Source organism: Clavelina lepadiformis, chromosome 5 (genome assembly GCF_947623445.1).
Source record: "Clavelina lepadiformis chromosome 5, kaClaLepa1.1, whole genome shotgun sequence".
Classification (NCBI taxonomy): Eukaryota; Metazoa; Chordata; class Ascidiacea; order Aplousobranchia; family Clavelinidae; genus Clavelina; species Clavelina lepadiformis.
This window is the reverse complement of record NC_135244.1, coordinates 3,200,226-3,221,167: the sequence shown is the minus strand read 5'-3', so window position 1 is coordinate 3,221,167 and position 20,942 is coordinate 3,200,226. Positions and strand designations below refer to the sequence as shown.

The following is a 20,942-nucleotide window of genomic DNA, read 5'->3' as shown; positions in this document are numbered from 1 at the left end:
TATAATACGCGTCAGCAGCCAAATTGAAAGCCTCTTATTTTAGGCTCATGGTTCTGTAGTTAAATGTAGGCCAGGACGAATATAATTAAGCAATCAAATCGGTTTTTAGCCTGCTTAAAGCACTCGCAATAAGACATTAGACTTTGGTGTTTCAACTGTTAAATGTGAAAATAGACTGTGTAGTCAAAAATAAACTACAGATTAGACTGCAGACAATTTCTGAACTCGTAGGTGTAGTTGGAACTGTTTGTTACTGCAGTATAAGCCTTCCACGCTCAGCCTTTGTAAAAATGTACTGTAAATAGCCTAGATTGAAACAGAAAAGTGAAACCTGAAATCTGGTGGATGCAATCCAGCGCTATAGGTTTTAAAGGACAATAAATTAAAAAATTGTTTGGTTTAAAATGGACAGAACACAGCCATCTCACTGAGCTAGGCCAGAAAATATTGAAAATAAGAAAATACCAATGATTTTTTTGGTATTCTTTATTAACAAGAAAAACTAATTAATAAAATTGTGACATCAGATTGCGAATTTATTCAGAATGATAATGCTTTTATTGCTAACTTCAAGCATTTGTTTATGGAATGACTTTAAAATATGTACCTGTGTAATATTTGCAACATTTTGGTTTATATGCAGATAAAATACTGGTAACACAAACAAGTAATGCAGAGTCCTGTTTATCACAATCTTATTTGAAAACGACAATGCTACCTGCTGCAACTTCATCAAATCAACATGTCATTGCTACAGGCATGTAAGCCACCAATTATGAATCAGCCACCCAATAACTTTAATTCAGATGACATTGTTCCAAATCCATTGCAACATCCCCAAGTTACCTTGCGTTCCTCAGCCTCATCATCGAGAGGCCAATCAGCTGCAGCTCGCCGAAGGAGTTTGAATATTTCCCATTTCAATGCTTTGCAAAATGCAGTTTCAAACTTGGCTCGAATTGATGATTTTCATTTGGAAGAGCTCGGTTATGGATTCTTTTCTGATGTATTTAAGGTATCTATGGATGTGTAGTTGTCCACTAAAATTTAATTCGTAAAGACGTTGTGGCTTATATAGCGGAACACGTGTAATGCCTCAATGTGTATAACTAATCATGCAGCTCTTTATTTAGTATTTGTCCAGATGATAAATTGTGCTTGGGTTGCACAAAGACATACAAAATGTGGAACTTGCTAGGCTTGTTGTTTTCTTGATTTACTACAGCTCATCAACTACTTCTCTGAAAGTTGCATGCACAGCATTTGCATTCTTGTGAAAAGATTGCGAATAGTTCCCTAATGCTGTTGTTTCTGTTCTTAGTTAGAATATAGCACACTGCTGTGTTCAAATAATTTTTTGTTAGCAAAGTAGTAAAATTTTTCAAGCTTACTCTATTTGTCATGTTCCAGTTAATTTACTCCCCAAAAAATTAAGCATATGTGTGCAGTTATTTAAATTGTTCCGGCACTTTATATGTATGAATTAGTCAGTTCAAATAATGTTCCACAAAACACTAAGACAGGTTTATAAAGATAGATTACAGTATTTATTTTTATTAGTCACCTGAAGGCTTCCTGACCAGGGAGATTTATGAATGAAAAAAATACCATATTAATTTATGAATATATTAAGCGAGCCCCTTATTCAAATACAATTCCCGTGTAAAAAGTATTCATATATTATTTATTAGCTGCACTTACTGCATTATGAATAAGTCATTTACCTTGGTATTAACATTTTTAAATAAAGCTCATTCATATACTGTATATGTTACCCTATATGTTGTTTATAGTTATAAATATGTGTTTGGTAATTGCTAGTGAAAGTGGTTGCTAGGTAAGGTATAATTACTGAATTACAACTGACAGATAATTGTATTTTACGCATATTACATAAGTCAGTATTTTATAATTTATCTCTGCATGATATGCTGATAAACCACGAGTATTTAGTTACACTAGTAGGTTTGCAATCCTCCAAGAATGAATTCCACAGCGAACCATGTTACTAATGAAATTGTGTAAGACCAGGTTGTCCTGCTATTCTTTTTCGCACCAAAAATTCCTGTTGGTTTTATCTTCTGCATTAAGTTGATTTTCCATTCAACAATTTCTCATCATATGTACTGATATAATTGTGAATGGGCAGAGCAACTTGGCGGCATAGGACTTAGAGTAACTTAACCTTATTTACGATTTTATCATTTGTAGTGATGTGTCTTAGCGTGGGAAAAAGTCTATTAGCATTATATACAAAAGCCATTGCTGGAATAATCGATCAAGCTGCAAAGTGATCCATTAACAAAGTACCATGCATGCCAATAAAAGTGCTACCGATTTAGGTCAATGGGCGAATTTAATTCAGAAGACAGAATTGCTTACGCGTTTTCCGCCTATGCACCCTCTACTCGTTATCTGGCGTGCAACCTGTTTTCACAAGCTGATTGGTATCAATTTTGCTATTATTTGCTGTACTCATTCAACTCATTATTATACGTACCCTCGTTCCCGCAAATATTGTTGTCGTCAGCAATGGTAAAGTGTTTACAATTTTCAAAATTATTTGCCACTAATTTTGGATTCTGTTTTTCGAAATCCTGTCGCAAATAGATTTGTGGCGTGAATGTAAATAATTTTTAAGTGGGTCGTAAATAACTAAATACTATGATGTTTCTACACTACCGTTGTGGGAATTCCTGTAACATTCGAGATTTATGACTACGGTAAGCTTTGCTTCGAAAACGCAGTCTTGTGATGTACGCCGGCAGCTTATTTGCTAAACCGCAACCTTTCCGACGACATTTAGGTGTCTGAAAACGTCAGAAAATGCGACAATTTACGCATTCAATGCAACCTGCTATGCAGTGTGTCGTTTAATTGCATCATGCAGTTGTGCTTGCAACAGTCGTAACTATATTTGTTGGTTGTGTTCGTCGACCGTCATTACGCCAATTGTAGGCTAATTACGTCATAACCTTTTTGCTTTTGCGTGTATTTGTGATAATTGCTCTTCGCTTTGATGACATTTTACCGCGTTCTTAATTGGCAATTGGTGCTTCGACTCTTGTTCTAGGCGGCTGAAATGAGCAAATGAAATGAATAAGATGATAAATTGGCCGCCTATTGATTCAAATTCAAAAAAATTGAAAAATACCATCAAAAGATGAAATATAACCAACATCGTGTTTAGTCAAGATGGAAAAGATATGAGAAGTTATTGCGTTAATGTTATTATTCAGATCATTTTGAATTTATTCTGGTTCTGATTTTTTGCTATTATTGATAAAAACACGGCCCTACTGAAATTCTATTTGTTCAAAAGACAAGCAAGGAACAATTAAAGACTCGATTGCTTTTAGACAACGGAGAGCAGGAGTTAATTTGTCTGTAACTGAAATGTCGTTATTTGTTTACAACTTTTTGTTCTTCATTGACGCAGTTTTACATGTCGCCTCCAGCGTCCGTTCCTCGATTGTTTTACGGTCATCAAAGCAATGATCGGGGTGTTTACAACCTTTCAGTTCACTGAACCCACAAACAGCGGTACCAGGCCTACTGGCTTTATCAAATCGCCAAAGACTTATCTTTGAATTACAACCGGTAAAAGCGCTTATTTCTTTTTGTAAAGGAACCGATAACAGAGGGTGTTTTTCTCCCTAAACGCTGCATCCGGTGAGTTACTAGTTTACTAATCGATCGCAGGCCATGTTTGATATGGTTTGACCTTAAGGGGATTGCAAGGGCTGTATCCTGCCAACCACTTTGATCCGGTTATGTTTGCCCTTAGAATATCGATGCGCGTTCATGGTTAACTCCAACACAAAGGCCATCTCTTGTAATGCCGCGTTTTCCCAAATTGCTCGCTGTGAAATGGAGCGTGTGCGTCAAATATCCTTTAAAGAATGTTTTTATTGGATGAGTTCTTAAGTTTTGACAAGTGTTTATTGCTGAAACCAGAATTAGCAAAATTTCACGTCTACTCTGCAATACGCCGGTTGTTCGTGCTATTTGCCCCGCTGGTAACAGCGGCTCCTGATATTTACAACGTGCTGTGGTATGCGATTACTGTTGTTAGGGTGCATGGCTCTGGTCCAAATACCTGCAGCCATTTGGTTGCAGCGATTGAGTTACCGGAGTTCATTCTAGTCATTTGATTCGTCACGCGCAAGAAATCACTGCACGGTTATTTGTCACACGCGCTTGCATGCTGCACACGCATTCGGACTGAATTAATCTGCACAGATTGTGTGTAAAATGTGATCGATTTCGTCAGAGCGTTGTTAGTTATAAATCCTTGGAGCTTGTGTAGTCGCTATGCGTGTATCATCCGTTGGGTCTATTTCTGTTGCATTGCCTGAATTAACATTACTTAATTATAGCTCAGTAGTTTTACGCACTCTGACATGAGTGTACGCACATCACACAAGCAAACTGACAGCAACGTTCAGCTTCTCCTTTTGGAAATATTTTATGACAAATTACCCTTCCGGTCGTCTATGAACGAGTTCGATGATCAAAGGCATAGAAAATTGAATAAGTACGTCTTGTTGACATACGATCGACCCATTTAATTCTATCAGTGAACATTAAACCTGTTGCAGATGCCCTTATGCTCTTTGTATGAGCTTGACACTAACTTTCGGATAATTTCTTACGTTTTTTTCTGTGTGAGGACGTTGGATTTATGTTTTCCTTTGTATCATTTTCATTACCAGTGATAATCCTGCTATGTACAGTTGTTGGTTTTCGGTTTCTTGTTTTTGTTTTCAACTCGAACGGCTTGCTCGGTATTTTCTTTGAATTGGAACCCGTTGCTTGGACAAAATAGTTTCACTTATACGTGGTACTAATATCGGAAATACACATAATTCCTTATCTTTACTGTGGCTGTATTTTCTCACGGGACAATAAAAATGCCTGTTTAATTATTTGTTCGGTTGAAATAAGTTTTCGGGTGGAATTTAATTACTCGAAGTCGACAGTCACAAATCTTTACACGAACCTACCTAATCGTGCTCCGATATGATTTACTTAGCGCAGTGAACAAACATTTCATGATTGATTTCAAGCTGGAGCTAGTCGGCAGTTCCTTTCGTAATTAATGTCTCAGAGCGCAATGATCGTGGAAAGTGAATGGGTGAAGTACCATGGCTGTGTTATATTTGCATGTCGTAAAAATCCAAATACTTTACTAGGGGAGGGAGTACACTACTGTAAACATTTCGCATTCTTTTGGGGGTACGCACGGCGTTTCCTGAAAGAACGTTCTGGCATTATCAAGAATTTTTGCTGTGAAAACACTCGACGCCCCGGTCGTCGCTGGGAAAGTTGAGGTCATATTTGCGTTGCATTGTTTCCCAAATTTATTTACCATGGTCGTGTATTATAATCCCAAGTAATGCCCTTAATGGATCACTTTAAACTGAAGTGTGAACCGTGATTGGACAAATCATCTTAAATACATAATTCACGATTCACGCCATTTCATTCGTACTAGCCCAAGTCATTTCTGTTTAACGACTTCAATAAAGTGAAGTGGCGTATTTAACCGTTTAGTTCAATGAAACCGAAACAAACCAAGTTATCGCCTTCATAAACACAAGGAAGCACTTAAAATCAAAGTTCTTAGGCGTGTTATTCTCAGGACAGTTAAAATTCAAACCCTGCTGTTCCTATGTGTAGGTTACGCACAAGTTAACCGGAAAAGTTATGGTTTTGAAACGGAACAAAGACACGAATACAAAGATGAACATTCTCCGCGAGGTCCAGCTGATGAACCGACTATCCCATCCAAACATACTCAAGTAAATATTCGTCCGTTTTATTTCATATTTACAGTATATCACCGGTGCGTGGGATTTATAACCCTTCCAAAATTAGATTGGCTGGTTACGCCGTTCGACCGTTGAAATTTTGAAGATTATCCTGTAATCATAAATGTATAACAAAGTCATATATTCATTCTCACACGTAATAATGCCTTCATATTCGTTTAGGTTCAAGGGCGTGTGTGTTCACGAAGGGCAACTACATGCCTTGACTGAGGTAAGTGGGTTGAGTCAATGTTTTCCCATGCCCAGCAATGTGAAGTTCTCGTGTTTACCTGCATGAAGCGTCAGTTTCGACGAACCCACGCGACCCTCCATTCCTTAATCTCATAATGCGTCTAATACATGCGCCACTCACTATATCATGCTCCTTTTATTGTAGGATGTTTTACTTCCTCATGTAGAGGAAATGATTTCCTGTAGCGTGTGAAATGAGCCTAGCGCCCACATTGTTTAAATGGTTTCTTCCAAAATACCATTTAACGGACGCAGAAGATATGTTTAATAAAGTCTATTTTTGTACAGTACATCAACGGTGGTGATCTGGAACAAATGCTTACGAAGCAAAACGTCTTTTTAACTTGGAAGCATCGGGTTCAAGTCGCCCTGGACGTAGCGCAGGGCATCAACTACCTCCACACCACCGGCATATTTCATCGAGATTTGAGTGCCAAGGTGAACAGCACTTAAAGTAGCTTCCTTTGTTCTATGACAGCTTCACATTCTTTCCGTATAGGCTTGATCCCTGTGTCAATGAATGAGTTTGAAGTAGATCTAGTGCATTCACGTCACGTTGCTCGAATGCAGCTCATCGTATTAGAAGCTCGTTTTATTTATAAACCTGCAAGTCAAGCTGTCCCACTCCATTCATTTATCTTATCATTTTTGGTTGGGTAAACACGAATTGTGAATACTAATTTAGAGATTAATTCAATTTCCCATTCATATAGGGAAACTCCCCTTGGTATACAGGACGTATTTATAATAATTTGCATGTGAAGCACTTGCTGCAATACCAGACGTGCCATCATGAATGCAGTCAAATGCCACTTGCATGTACTGTTACCCACAATTCTATTTAAATAGCGTATGGCCTATGACTTCCATATAGGCGTAGTTGGCCCGCATGACCGCTTTAATTGCGTAAAATGCGATTCATGCGAGCCTGTCTGTCTGCTAGATTTTTCAATTATTGCGCTGAAAAACTGATTCTACCCAAGCGCAGGCAGATACACAACAAGTAAGACTCTTACGTCGTTTTATTAAGACGCTTTACCCATGCCATGGTGGATCCTGAACGATCCAAGTTTTCCAATGAACCTCGTTTTCCGGACCCGATCGACATTTTAACTTGATCTATTACCACAAAGCTTGTTTCCTGCAGAATTGCCTGATTCAAATTACCACCGGGAAGCACGGACAGAAGAAATACACAGGAATTGTGGCAGACCTGGGTCTTGCTGAGAAGATCCCCGCAACCCCCGAGGAGCAAAAGAGTCTTAACGTTGTCGGAACCCCATATATTATGGCGCCTGAAGTGTTGAAGAACAAACCCTATGACGAAAAGGTAAAGGAATTTTCTAAAGATCCATCCACAATTCTCTCTGTGTATTCGCTGTTGTCGTTTTTGCTGGTGATTGCTGAATACCAGGCTATACTTTTGTCAGTTTCTATTCATGGAAATCTTATCATTTACAAAGGCTGTTGTATATATTATGCTGTTATGTTAAGGGAATATGCTATGAGCAACCGTTATTGGTTCTGTCTTCTCGCTACAGTCTTCTTTATTCGTAGCTTTCCTTTTAAACGTGCATTTAAAATTAATAGCGCAGCATTAAAGGCTGCTCCTGCTTCATAAAAGCTTTCACGCTTGCAGATGTAATTCAATTGCAAGCAGGGATTAATTCACAATCTTAACAACTGTATGTCCAGGCTGATGTGTTCTCTTTCGGACTCCTCATCTGTCAGCTGGTTGCTCTTGTCACGTCGGATCCGGAGGAATTGCCGAGAAGAAATGATTTTGGACTCGCCGAGGATCTCTTCCTGAAGATGGCCAACAATCCCTCTCCCAGGAACAAAAGTCCGGATGCCTCCACACCTCCACCCAAGGAATTTCTTCAGTTGGCTTTCGGCTGCTGCCAGGTAAATTATTAACCAATTTGGTCGAAAGATATTATGTTCTCATCCATGATGTATATATTATTTATCACTTCGTTTGTGTTGTTATCTATTGTTATATATCGTTTGTATGCTCGTATTCGTTGCTTAATACAAGTGTAGTAATGAAACCTCGATGGAAATTCCCTTTGGCGTTCCGTCAACCATGTTATCTCCCATTAGTTGATAGGGGGAGCCGGATATTTAGACAAAACAATGCGTAAATTTAACCATTAACTGCTGTCAGTTGCTCCAATTGTTTGCGAACAATATGCTTATGTCTGTAAATAGCAATGCGTCACGTTTGTCACTTTCGCTTTGTAACGTTTTCGAAAACTGTAAATCAATTTGGACATTCTTCAGCGTTTTCTTTCGTAGCACGCAACCGCAAGTGAAATATTTATAGAACTCAAATGTAGGCGGAGTTGTCTTTGCCAAATATTAGCCCCGCGATAAAGATCGAAATACCCCCTTTCTGTTAAAATGTCATTCAAGTTGAGATCGATTAACGGTCCTCAGATGTTCATCCCGACTTGTTGTAATGGCAGGAGATTTGTGACAAATGCAAGACCTAATTTTGGTCTGACTTTGCATTGTATGTAACTTGTTAACCTATTAACATTATAACCTGTGTGTAATCACTAATCAGGTCTGATTTTGTCTTATTACATTGCTTAGATCGATCCCACAAGCCGTCCATCTTTCAAAGAGATCGTGGCGAAGTTAGAAGATCAACTTAAGAATTTGAAGCGCAAGAAAGTCTCGAGGTCACTCTCCCATAAAGGTAGCTACAACGGTCGCAGAGTGAAATAGAAAATAACGACCGCTACTATAAAATCCAAACAGCGCACAACGCTTTCATTTACAAGCGAAGTTTTGTGTTGTGAAACTTGAAATTTATTGTTCCGAACAGCGTGGAGCGACTTCACTGCTTTTGTGGGCTATTGTACCAAATTTATCGGAAGATTAATAACATACCTGTATGATAATACTTACTGTGGCTATGGGAGGCTTTGGTACATTTTATAACGGTAATGGGCCACACATCGTGCGCTGTGGGCGTGATTGTTACAATGTACTTCGAATACGGAATGTTGATTACATCATCGGGCATTCGAAACCTTTTCAAATTATGTGTCATACTCGACAGAAATGGGTCATTCTGAGTGTATGTATCATTGTTTTACTGTAGTGACATGACACCAGCCCTGTAGACAGAGGCCATTCTTAATTAATATATACTCAACAATGTAGTAAACCTCTCATGTATTTGATGTCAAATGTGGAACGCATTCAGGATAAGACGTATCATTTTTCATTCTCACATATTTTGGTCTATGTTCACGTTCTACTACAATGAATCAATGTTAGTGTTTTCCCTACATATCAAGGTGAATGCTAAACTATCTAGCATCCTGTTATGCGGCAATTCAACGAGCGGCGCATACACAAACATACTTTACATATAGTCACTGTTCACACAAAATAGACGCGCCGAAAATATCTTTTTTTCTAGGAATGCGTTTGGGCCCGTTTGGCAGCGAGACATAAAATATGAACTTATTCAGAAACCACGCTGATATTGTTGTTGCAAATAGAGAAAATCATTGTTCTGTAGGCTTATATACCGCAAAAATAACTACACTAAATCAACATGATTGTGATCAATGCATGTGTTTGCAATGTGGACAGTTTCACGGGGCCTCGCTCGTCATTCTCTTAGCTTGTAACAGGCCGCGCTGTTAATTGTACTATAAATAGCTTATGCTGCAATTTTCCATCGATCAATCACGATCATCCTTCCTGTTTGCGATGCTTCTTGAAAACTTTGCAGTCTGCAGACGTGTCTTCAGGCGATCCTCGCACATTTAAAACTGTAGTAGCTGTCGACGTAACACCGCTTCACATCACGGAGGCTTGCATACTTCTTTTTCGAACATGTTGGACGCATGACATGTCCTATTAGTTATGAGCAGCGATATTAAGTATGACATGTTTTCGCACCAAAAGCTAGGAAGTGCGCACATACATGCACGACATGGTGCTCTTATACAGCACTCCGTTTGGTGATTCACGTCGCTTTTTTCAGAGAATTTCGAAGACAAAAAAATGACTATTTAGAACGTTGCATGATTTTTCGCTAAATCGCTCGTTTGATTAAAATTGGCCCGATTACAAGTCTTTACAAATTGCATCATAGCATTTAGTTTATTTTTAGTTTTATTTGCTTTGTTATTATATATTTTAGTATTTTATTATTATTTATTGTCTGTAAGTAGTATATTTCGGAAGCATTTTGCATTTTTGAGGGATTGTTTCTTGATTTAAGTTTTTCTCATTCTAGACTTAAATTGATTGTTTTGAATGTATTAAACTTAAAACGATTAATAAATTTCTCGTTTTTCCATGTTATTTATCCTGGTTTTCGTTATTCGAAGTTTGCAAGGACGCAAGACAACAATACGAGCAGTCACTCCAATCCAGTACTCTTCCACGGAGACGCGGAGTCAGTGGAATAAACACTCAGTGTACGCCTGCGCATGATGAATCGAGCGATGTCGGAGGTCAAGCAGGAAGAAGACCAAAGGTATCTTTTGCTCTCCGTACTCGTTGGAGGACATATGGCATATTTAATGCAGTTTTTATTTGAAATAAATTGGTAATTGTCAACGTTGGTAACAGCAATCACAAACTGTTAGTTCTCAGCCAAACATTAAAACTTTGCGGTTTGTGTACCGCGTACATTAAACACGTACAGCACCATCCATGCCCGATTTGACGGATGCGGTCGCTGGGAAATCGGTTGGGTTTCAAAAATCTTTCGACTTTTGTTGCATTTACAACCAAAACTTTGCGCAAATATTTTTCTACTTGCATTGAAAGATACCGACTTCTCCTATTGAAAAGATAACATTTAATAAGTTATTAATAGATCAATTTTGGCACGCAGAGAAATGCCAGACAAAGGAAACTTTCAAACCGATAACGACTCGTCCTATTCTACGCTGTAATATGTCACATGTTGCAACTTTGCAAAGCAAAGCTGAGTTATTTATTACTCTAAACACATCATTTATCTTCCAGCTACCGTCCACCGGCAGCAGGCTGTCACGAAGTTTCTCTGATATATCAAGGGAATTACTCAGCCATGCTGCCAATATAGTCGCTTCCTCTGATAACTTTGATGACAACTTTGCCATCGGGGACAACGATGTTTTCTCAAACCCATTCTCCACTCTTGATGTGAGTAGAATATTTTGTACAAAAATTCTTCTCGGACTTTTTACTATTTCGATTCTTGTCTGTTCTTACGTTTCTGGTGTTTATTATTTGATGAAAATTGGTTCTCAACTCTTCAACTTCATTCGATTTAGGTATTTGGTAAAGTCAATCTAACGTTTTCATGATTTGGTATAATTTTGAAAACTTTTTCTTATTCCTAATGTTACGTTTTATCTAGAAAAACAAATGCAACTTCATTGTCACCTTTACCTAATTTCTTTTTTTTCGCAAAAAATGTCTCTTTCAAAATCTTTACCGATCTGGTTTGATTTTTCATGCTTCAACAGCATCTTGACGGAGGTCGAATCAAATTAACTGATGGGCCGAGTCGCGCTATTTTGGAGATGACTTTTGATCTGGCCACCTCCAGCCCCAGATCATCTGGGATGAATCCTTCCAACTCCAAGAAAAGAAGACCAAAATCTCTTTTTGGTTTGTTGTTTTATTTTCTCTTTGTGTCTAAGATTAACCAGTCAGTTATTATTTTGTATAGTTCAACAGACAATATTTTTCTGTATTTAAGTCAGTTTGTAACTGTTGTGTAACAATAGTGAACAGAACATTCATAGAAATTGATACCTGAAAACTTTCGATAAAAGCAAGGAATAAAATTTAAATTTCTTAAATAAAATTAGGAGGAGGATTGCTCCAAACTCCACCTCAATCTCCGCTGTTGATCCCATCTCCAAGTGAGAGGTTGCCTTCCTCTTCAGTGCATGGAAGCGGGCAGACGACTCCTCGCTCCAGGATCCACTCTTCCGAAGACGCGCATTCCCAGTGTGGTGAGTGCGATCGCCATCACGCCCTAAATCGTGCGATGATTTTGTCTCCAAGAGGAAACAACCTCGCATCCTGGTGGTGCGCCAGGAAGCGCACAGAAGTGATCCCCAGTGTGAAGAACGATAGACAGTCGTTGGCGTCCGTGATGTTTGTCTTGTCGCGCAACGTCCGAGTGATAAGACGCTGCATCAGCTTGCCCGATATGTCTCGACTCAATTCATTATTCCAGACTGCCGGAGATTCATCACCAAGGGTGAAGAGATTCAGTGGATCATTTTACAAGAGCGAATTTTCAAAGAGGAAGTCGTGCTCCAGTACCTCGGAGGATTTATTCGCTTTTACTCCCAGCAACACCACCCTGGAGAAAAATAAAACAGAAGATCGATCAGAGAAAAAAACTTCAACGAGCAACGATGCCGACAGGTCTGCAAAAGCAAATCTTTTGGAACTTTTTCCTGAAAGCTCTCGATCTCTATCCAGAAGCGGAAGTTTGAACCCAATCAAGGAAACCAACCTGGATGTTGAAGAAGATCACAAAGTGCAAGATGTCAGAGAGGAAATCGAAGAAAAAGAAGACACCTCGAGAAAGTCCCCTCTCTTTAAAGTTAACTCAAGTCTAGGAGAGGAAGACAACTCTTCGGTTGACGCCAATTCGTATCACAGAGCAAGAGGACATTCGTCCTCCTCTTCCGGATGTTCATCGAGTAGTTTTGTGATGTCACTGCAGACAGGTGAGATGACGCAGCAGCGACGTCGAAGCCTCCATGGAGTAGATAGAAGATCGAAGTCACATTGTCGCAAGGAGGAGAATGTCTCTTCCAACAACAATAATTACCTCGATGATGCTGGTGATGACGGCAACAGGGAAGATGCGCATGACCCCGACCTTGATAACTCTATCCCACGGAAGTCCACAAACCGAGACTCCGGCTACGAGGACATCCTTCCTGACGACACCTCGCATTGCTCGTTGCTAAGCAACAATTACAGCGACCCAAAGAATGGTAACCGCCACATAACCTGGGACATACCGGAAGAGGCCCCTCCTTACCCAGGAGTCGACCCCAGCGCTATAGTGGGGCACTATGGACACCAGATTCCACCGTTTCATAGCAGCACCGACTGCAACAGTAACAGCACCACGACACCTTACCCCGACTATCAGTGGTATGACGCTGTCAAGTGATTTGATAACGTCACTCATGAGGTCATCACACGGTTTTCAGCTCTCCGAGAACGGTAACTATGCAGTAGGCGCGAATTCATACGTGAAGGCTTTCGCGTGCCTGGCGTCATTTTGTCCAAGTTTTTTTTGCGTCCGCAGAAGCCTACTTATGCAGTATGTGTCTCTCAAACGGAATGTTATCCCAGAGTCTTCACTCATTTACACATGTTTCGTGCTTTTTGTGCGTACGACTGTCTTCATTACAAAAATATTTTGTATCTGGGTAGGAACTTTTCATTACTTTCCATTTGCGACCTCCGATTACAACTCTGAAGCTTTTCTTGCTTTGTCTTCCTGTTATTACTTAGAACTTGAAGTCTTATAGAATATATGTTTTTTCTGCCAGAAGTGTTTTCTAAAATTCGTCAACCTTAAGAATTTCCTTTTTATCGTCGCGTGTCAACTGTGTTATTTCTTTATAAGATGTACAAGTAGTTTTTATTCCGCGTTCTAAATCGTTTCTTCAGTTTTTGTTTTGCGCCGGCAGCCATCACTACAACTTGTTTGTTTTTGTTTTTGTCTGTGCAGCTTCACAATTTTTGCGTTTTCCTCATCGGAAGCCTACCAGTCACATGTTAACCGCTTTCTGTTAAAATTTTGCACATAGAGCTTTTATCCTTTGTTGCGGGTTCGGCGAAAATGTACATTGCTAAAGCGTCGTTGTAACTCCTCAATTTTTGTTCGACGTAAGTTTGAAATTCCAATTTGTGAGTCCATTAAATGTAAAAATATTTGAGCTTTTTGCCGGATTCTGCATTGAACTGAGCTGATTTTAGGTCATGTGATTTTTTTTAGAAACAACCGATCAAAAAACACTAAACAAGCAAATAAATTACAGAGATGCAAAGCTTCGCCAGCAAACGAGTGCGCAAGGCAGTTGTATCGGCGGTTGCTTTCTAACATACAGGACTTGGATCTATACAAAAGACCGCACAAGACTTCTTCAGTTGTGCAAAAGTAGGGGAGGGTGAGGTAAAGCGGACCACCTAAGGCTTAATCGTTACTATTCACTGATTTCACCAAAACATTTGACTTGTTTGTTTTGAGAGTTTACTCTAAGGTATTTCGCTAATTTTTGAAGTGCCCTTTTATTGATTGCTTGCCTTCTTACATAAAATTTTTTTGATTTAAAAGCACCTTCAATAGTCCACTTTACCCCACATGTGTAGGGTAAAGTGGACCACCGTAAGTTTTGAGTAAGCAAGGCAATTTGTTCCACATCCCAATCAATTTATTTACAAATTGTCATCATAAGCGAAGTAGTTATGAAAGTAATCGCAGTTCACCATCAATTTTTAAAAACATAATTCACAAATAAAGTTGTCATCCTCTTCATTACACCCAGAGCAGGCTTCATGCGCCCATCGCATGCATTTGGAGCACTGGATCCACGTTGCTACTACGTTCTGCATCTACGTTGTTATCACTTTCATCGACTGTGTCCTTCAGCTGCATTGATGACCTGGAAACCTTAGCTTTCCTCATAGAACGCTCTTTCGATGAACTTGTTTTACTGCTGTTGCCAGATACCACGGATTGGCTACGATTCGTTGCAGCCAACTGCTTCTTGTATGGTGAACTGGTTAAAATAGCAGTTGCACCTCTCTTAGACTTCCTCTTTTGGCGAATGTGAGTTGCTTTCGGCATAGGAAGCAGTTCAACAGGACTTATAATTGTGAAACTGGAATTTGCATCTTCAGGAGAGGACGGTTGGGCTACATCTATTGGCTGTGGGCTACATCTCCTTGGACCCTTCTTATCAGTGTCGTTTTGGGAACTCCATACTCTTTGCTTGCTTTATGGTAGCCCATTCTCTTTTCATTTACTGCCCAAATGGCGATAGTCATAGCCTCTTCGGTCCAAGATTGTTGAGTTGATGTCCTTTGGCGGTTACGAGGCATTCTACAAAACAGGATTACAAGATAAACATCACCTAATTCGTTCATGAAACTATAAACAAGAAAAAGTTAAAAGTTAAAAAGTTACCACCACTGGTCCACTTTACCCCCACCCCTTGGTTACTATTATTTTGACTGTTGGCCAAATTTTGGCTAGTCAGTAAGCGGAAGGAACCTATGTAATGCGTACGTGATACAGTAAAACTCCTTTCTACCATTCAACCAAACTTCTACCTTATGCATGTAAAATAAAATCTAAGTTACAAGACATACCTTTCAATAGATCAGAGAGTACAAAAAACGAATTCCGTGCCTTTTCTTGCCTTTTTTTCCACGTAACCTCGAATAATGGCGTGTGCAACCACGTTATGTCATGAACGGTATCCGTATCGGTATCTAACGGTATCTAAACTTAGTGGTATCCGCGCGGTTAAAAAACTTTATTAAGAAAATAAGAGTGGTGTGCCACTTTACCCCGTTGGTCCGCTTTACCCCACCTTCCCCTAAGTTAATATTATTCAGCCCAAGCTAGCTAATTAATCCGAGGTATCGGCGAAGATGCACCAAAAAGCAGGTTTAATCGATTTTATTTCAATGAAACCTTTGCGTCGTAGATTACTATGAACGAACTTCTACCGACTGAATAACTTTGGTTTTGTTTTCACAGCTTAAATTGTGATCATGACTATTATCACAGTGAGTAGGCCTACTGTACAAACCAGTGCAAGCTTAATTCTGGTAAATTTTTTTACAAGGGTGAATGAGCATCCTCCTTAACTTCACGACTCAATTCTTAATTTCACATTTTATAAATATGAACTTAACGCAAAAAGATGTTGAAGATCCACGTCCATGTTGTAAACTTCCTATCTCATTTTCTTCTGGTTGAGGGCAGCGTTGAAGCCTTTTATGAAGCAATTGCTGAAAATTTGTGTAATGGCAGCATATCGAAAACAAAGATTGTGGTTTGTTGGTGTTGGGCTTTATACAAATAACAGCAAAAATCTACATCGTTACCGCAATATAAATTCAAACAACGAACAATTCTTGCGAAAAAATACAGGCTCTGCTCAAGCGTACGTACGTTTCATACAGTTAAATTTACATGCTGCTCGATCCTGTTCGAAGATCTATAAAACTTTTTGATAAAATAAAAAGGTGCTTGTATTTAAATTTACCGTAAAGTAGAATCGCGACGGACAAGAGATTGATTTGACAAAGGCACGTAAATACTTGCTTGTGGCAAACTGGATGGTGACCCCAAGAGTTCCTAGAAAACTCCACACTGTATACGCTACTTTTTGCTCGTTTACAAAGATATCGTACACATCTAAATTAATTTCCAGATTCCAGCATATGGATATAGATAGATAAAAAGCAAGAAATTAAACAGAGATTTCTGATATGACAGTTTGTCTTTTCGATTTTGATAAATCGTTACTAACCGTTTATTGGAGATTGCCGAATACCATCAGTCAAACTGAAAGCGGAAAGCAACAAATAAACAATCCAGGAATTCCCGAGTGTAATTTCCCATTGTAAAGAAAAGATGGTCCTATCCATGAAAAAAGCGAGACCGTACGGGCAATTCCATCCAAAATTTAACGATAAGATATGAAAAGAGTGCGTTCATAAATCTGAATACGATAATCTCCACGGTGACCTGAAAAGAAATATTTATAAACTAGCTCATCTTAGAAAAGCCGAAGATGAATTTTGCAGTCACCTCGCGTACCTTGTCAACACCTTGCACACTCGAGGCGAAAGACCTAGTCAGCTCACCATAAACAAAACCTATCACCACTCCATTGCAAATTGGAAGTAGGTTGATTAACAGGTGTTTAGGTTTAAAAACAAATTTTACTATCGGAAGAAAAGCATGGAGTGTAGCGCCACCTTGAGGTTTTCTGTTGCTGCGAAAGTCAGAGAAATAAACGGTATTGAACGAGTTTCGAATTAGGACCATCCCGTTTGATATGTAAATTAAATTAAATTATTATCGTATTATAAAAATGAAACAACTTTTACACGGGGTAAGTAAACGGTCGTACTCACATTCTTCATGACTCAACCATGATTGATTATACACGAAACGAATTCAAACACTAGTTCAAAATATTTACAACATTTGAAAATGTGATTTCTTCTGAGATTGCCCTTTCGTCGGAAACGATTTTCTCACCGGATTATTTGAAATGATTCTTTTGAGACTTCAAGCCCAGGATGTTGTCCGCATGTTTGAAATTGTCTATGTCCATATCCTTGGGCAGATAGCATTACGTTTTCGTCTCGTTAGTCGACAGACAGCTTTAGGCTATATTTGATAAGGTTATTTAGTATAACACATACATATAAAACTTTTTTTTTGGAGAAGCTTGAAATACAGTTCAAAGTTTTCTAACATTTGATTTGCCCGCAAACATGTAGCTGTAGTCAACATTGAAAATAAAATTAGGCAATTAGTAAGTTACAGCTAGTGGACGATGAGCTCAGCACAGCAACGATAGAAATCTAAACCGAACTGATGAATAACGATTTCACATACCTAGAAAACGAAATAAAAATGACAATTGTTTGAAGTGTTCTAGTCTGGACTACAACTTTTTTCAAAAACTCCTGATGGCCTGAAGGTTTTATTTCTGAAAATTGTGTGATGGCCGGTGACAAGACGATATAGGAAAGGCTTCTTATGGCGTAGTATTATTGTGGCCAAATAGGGTTAGAAGACGATGAGAGATCACGGCGGACGTGGTACAACATGAAAGTTTAGGTCACTAATGGCAACTATTTCGACTTACTGTACAAAACATTTTTCAGCACTAAGTATGTATCATAGAAAACTTTTATTATGGCGCAATGTGATAAATCGGTATCCTATTAACTGCGGGTAAAAACAATGAACAGATGTATCGGCGTATCTTTGTTAAAAGCAGTTGATGTAAAATTTAAAAAAAACTTTAAGCACGTCACAAAGGATTGTGGTTATAAGACGGACGTTTCCACTTCTTTCACCTGTTCTGTGCTTGTAGATCTCACCTCTGAAACAAGCTGGCCATCTCCACTTGGCGTTCCGATTTGCGGATCGCAATGGTTGAGTACGAAATTGACTGGAAAAACGACAGATTAGTATCAGGAATGTATGTGGCAGTGCAGTAAGTTAAACATGGAACTCACAATAAGTCACAACAGCAACAAAAAGCATGACGAGGCGAATGCAGGCCTTTGCAGTCATGCATAAATTTATGTTGAGGGAGAATTGGAGGCACATTCCAGCTATTACCCAAAAATTCCAAATTACGTGTGCTATCTTTTCTTCGCCCTTGAAATTTTGTGCGTAGATATCTAAAGAACATAGCAGTGGGAAAGTTTAGAACGGTTTTAGAAGTATGTGTAATAAACAAATGGAACGTACCATTTGTTATCACTTTCCAAATTCCAGCACTGGCGCCAACTACTGGAAATAGAAGGAAGATAAGCGAAGGCACATCCTCAACTAAAAACCAAAAGATGCAAAAGAGATGTATGACTATATCCGCTAAGGAAACAACGCCGATGCAAGAAACTTGTCGCTTGAAGTTCGCTGCTGCTTTGCCGACGACAAAGGATGTGAAGGAACCCATGACGCCACTTAAAACCAATCCGAAAGCAACCTACAGAAAGTTAAGATTCAAGTTAGGGAAGTGCAAGTGGAGAATTGCGCTAGCATGCAATTGAAAGACACATAAATCACGTTGTTAACCTGGAAAAGGCCAAGAAGGCAAGAAAACGCTTGCGGAAGTTCCCCCATCACGAAAGCCATCAGCATTCCGGTGTAAATAGGCAAAAATACAACGAAACGATGATTTCTTGAAGCCGTAAGTTGCAACATCGCCTTATAGAGGTTTTGGATCCTAGCACAGCATGACGGTTTCTGCCAAGAGAAAACTGATTGAAAGTTATGACCGGGTAGTAGGAGACTCTTTGCCGACTAACAGTACCTGCGACCTCGGTCGGTGTTCGTCTGACAGGACGGGCGATGTTGGTTCCACAAAGCGTACTCTCCTTACAATTGATGGTTGGAAATCTTCATGAATGCTGGAAGACTGGCCATCAGGTTCATCCTGATTTTCGGGAGTCGATGGATGGGTGGATGGGATGGCGACCTCCTCTGCAACATCATGCTCTACAACATCATTACGAGTAACTATGCTCCTTAGCGGAATGGACTCGGCCGAAGAACGATCTCCGTCTTGCTGTTCAGCAACATCGGCATCCACTTGATTAAATTTTGTGGCGTTTGGAATAGCTAAGAAGAAGAAAACCGCCCCAAATCCGCAAATGAAGAAGAGAATTAAGGCGTGGAAGAGTTTAGTATGGCGAAGGTGGGTGTACTCGTGCACAGTGGTGTTTGTGAAATTACGATGCGGATGACAGACATAGCAAGACGCGTGGGCGATAGGATGAAAGTCGTCGATGTTGGCAGCAGTGACATGATCCGTGAAAATAAACGCGAGGTTGAGAGATACACCGGTTAGCTGGAAAACAAATATGCTTGAAAACGTGAAAACGTTACGGGTTGCATAAAAACAATTTTTCGGATGTAAATGACGCAGAAAAATGTCAGAAACGCAAACTACTAACCATGCCAAGTTGGTGAGCCATGAACAGTAACCCAGTGAAATAACATCGTGTTTGACCGACGGGGAGGTTTGCTTTTTTAGCCCATTTCTTTGCAAAAATTCCCTTCAATACCAACACGGTTGAACCGAACAACGCATCGCCGAAAGCCAGAAGTGTCGTTTCAAGTAGAACGTAGCCTGCATGTGTAAAGCAATGTCATTTTTCTTACTGCATTACCTCTTGGAGAATTTAGCACGACAATAAAATCGCAACCTTTAAAGGTTACTGAAATGAAACAATGCACTTACCGCCAGTGTAGTGGGAGATGATAAGTGCAAAGTAACCAAATACACCAAGAAAACCAACGAAAAAGGCGGTTGAAAAATCTTGTACAACGGGCACAAGAGCCGTGAAAGGCAACGAAGTGGCGTAGTATTCCACGAAACTCACCTCCCCTATAAATTGTCCATTGCAAATCAAAACAATTATCTGTCAAGTATTCACCTGTAAAAATCTACAACAGGCAAATCAGACTTAATAGAACTTAACTCACCAAAACCCTCCTGCAAGTGAAGATTAGTCACAATGGAGAACGTTCCATGCACAAGGGTGGAGACGAGAAAAACGGAGGCGTAAAAGAAAAAACACCGTTTTCTTAATTTTTCCTTCTCATAGTCGATTTCTGACGACATTTTTGTTTATTATCACAAAATGTGGCACCTGAAATACAATAGGGTTAAATGTTAAATGTAACCGTTGCATACTTAAGGTTGGTCCTTCACATAATATATACCAACACACAAACCGTACTGAACCAACTACCCTTTGAACATAACTGTGCTAATGTAAACGCTGGTATGTTAAGGTTAAAAGCATAAAAAGGAAGCGAGTATTAGTTAATTTCTGCAGTTATTTTAAAACCAAAACGAGACTTAGTTAAGTAGCACGTCAAGTATAGAGACGCGTACTAGTTTCAAGCCTTGTCATTGCACCAACATTTTTACAGCTTTTGCTGATCTTGGCAACGCGGCTTCAGTTTAAGTAGAAAAATCAAAAAATGTAATTTAGTAAAAAACGCGACACGAAATTCCTAATTAATTAGAACCCGGGTCATTTAGCTCCAAGCAAGACACGTCGCACATTCTCTAAAACAATCCAATTAAGCAATTTAGT

At 39.3% G+C, this 20,942-nt stretch overlaps 2 protein-coding genes across 2 annotated transcripts; one reads left to right on the top strand and one right to left on the bottom strand.

Moving 5' to 3' along the window:
- The first annotated feature begins 623 nt into the window (after positions 1–623).
- LOC143459429 (uncharacterized) lies at positions 624–14,008 on the top strand. The gene is made up of 11 exons (XM_076956589.1): positions 624–1,015; positions 5,683–5,804; positions 5,997–6,045; positions 6,354–6,503; positions 7,213–7,395; positions 7,761–7,970; positions 8,664–8,769; positions 10,424–10,572; positions 11,070–11,228; positions 11,555–11,699; positions 11,903–14,008. Exons 1-11 carry the CDS (start codon positions 743–745, stop codon positions 13,231–13,233), a joined length of 2,877 nt encoding a protein of 958 aa, XP_076812704.1. The 5' UTR covers positions 624–742; the 3' UTR covers positions 13,234–14,008.
- Positions 14,009–17,998: 3,990 nt separating this feature from the next.
- LOC143461109 (uncharacterized) lies at positions 17,999–20,485 on the bottom strand. The gene is made up of 8 exons (XM_076958894.1): positions 20,323–20,485; positions 20,078–20,224; positions 19,791–19,966; positions 19,148–19,684; positions 18,910–19,080; positions 18,583–18,820; positions 18,345–18,512; positions 17,999–18,277 (listed from the first exon to the last, which is right to left on the bottom strand). The coding sequence occupies exons 1-8, from the start codon at positions 20,459–20,461 to the stop codon at positions 18,153–18,155; spliced, it is 1,701 nt and encodes a 566-aa protein (XP_076815009.1). The 5' UTR covers positions 20,462–20,485; the 3' UTR covers positions 17,999–18,152.
- Positions 20,486–20,942: the final 457 nt, after the last annotated feature.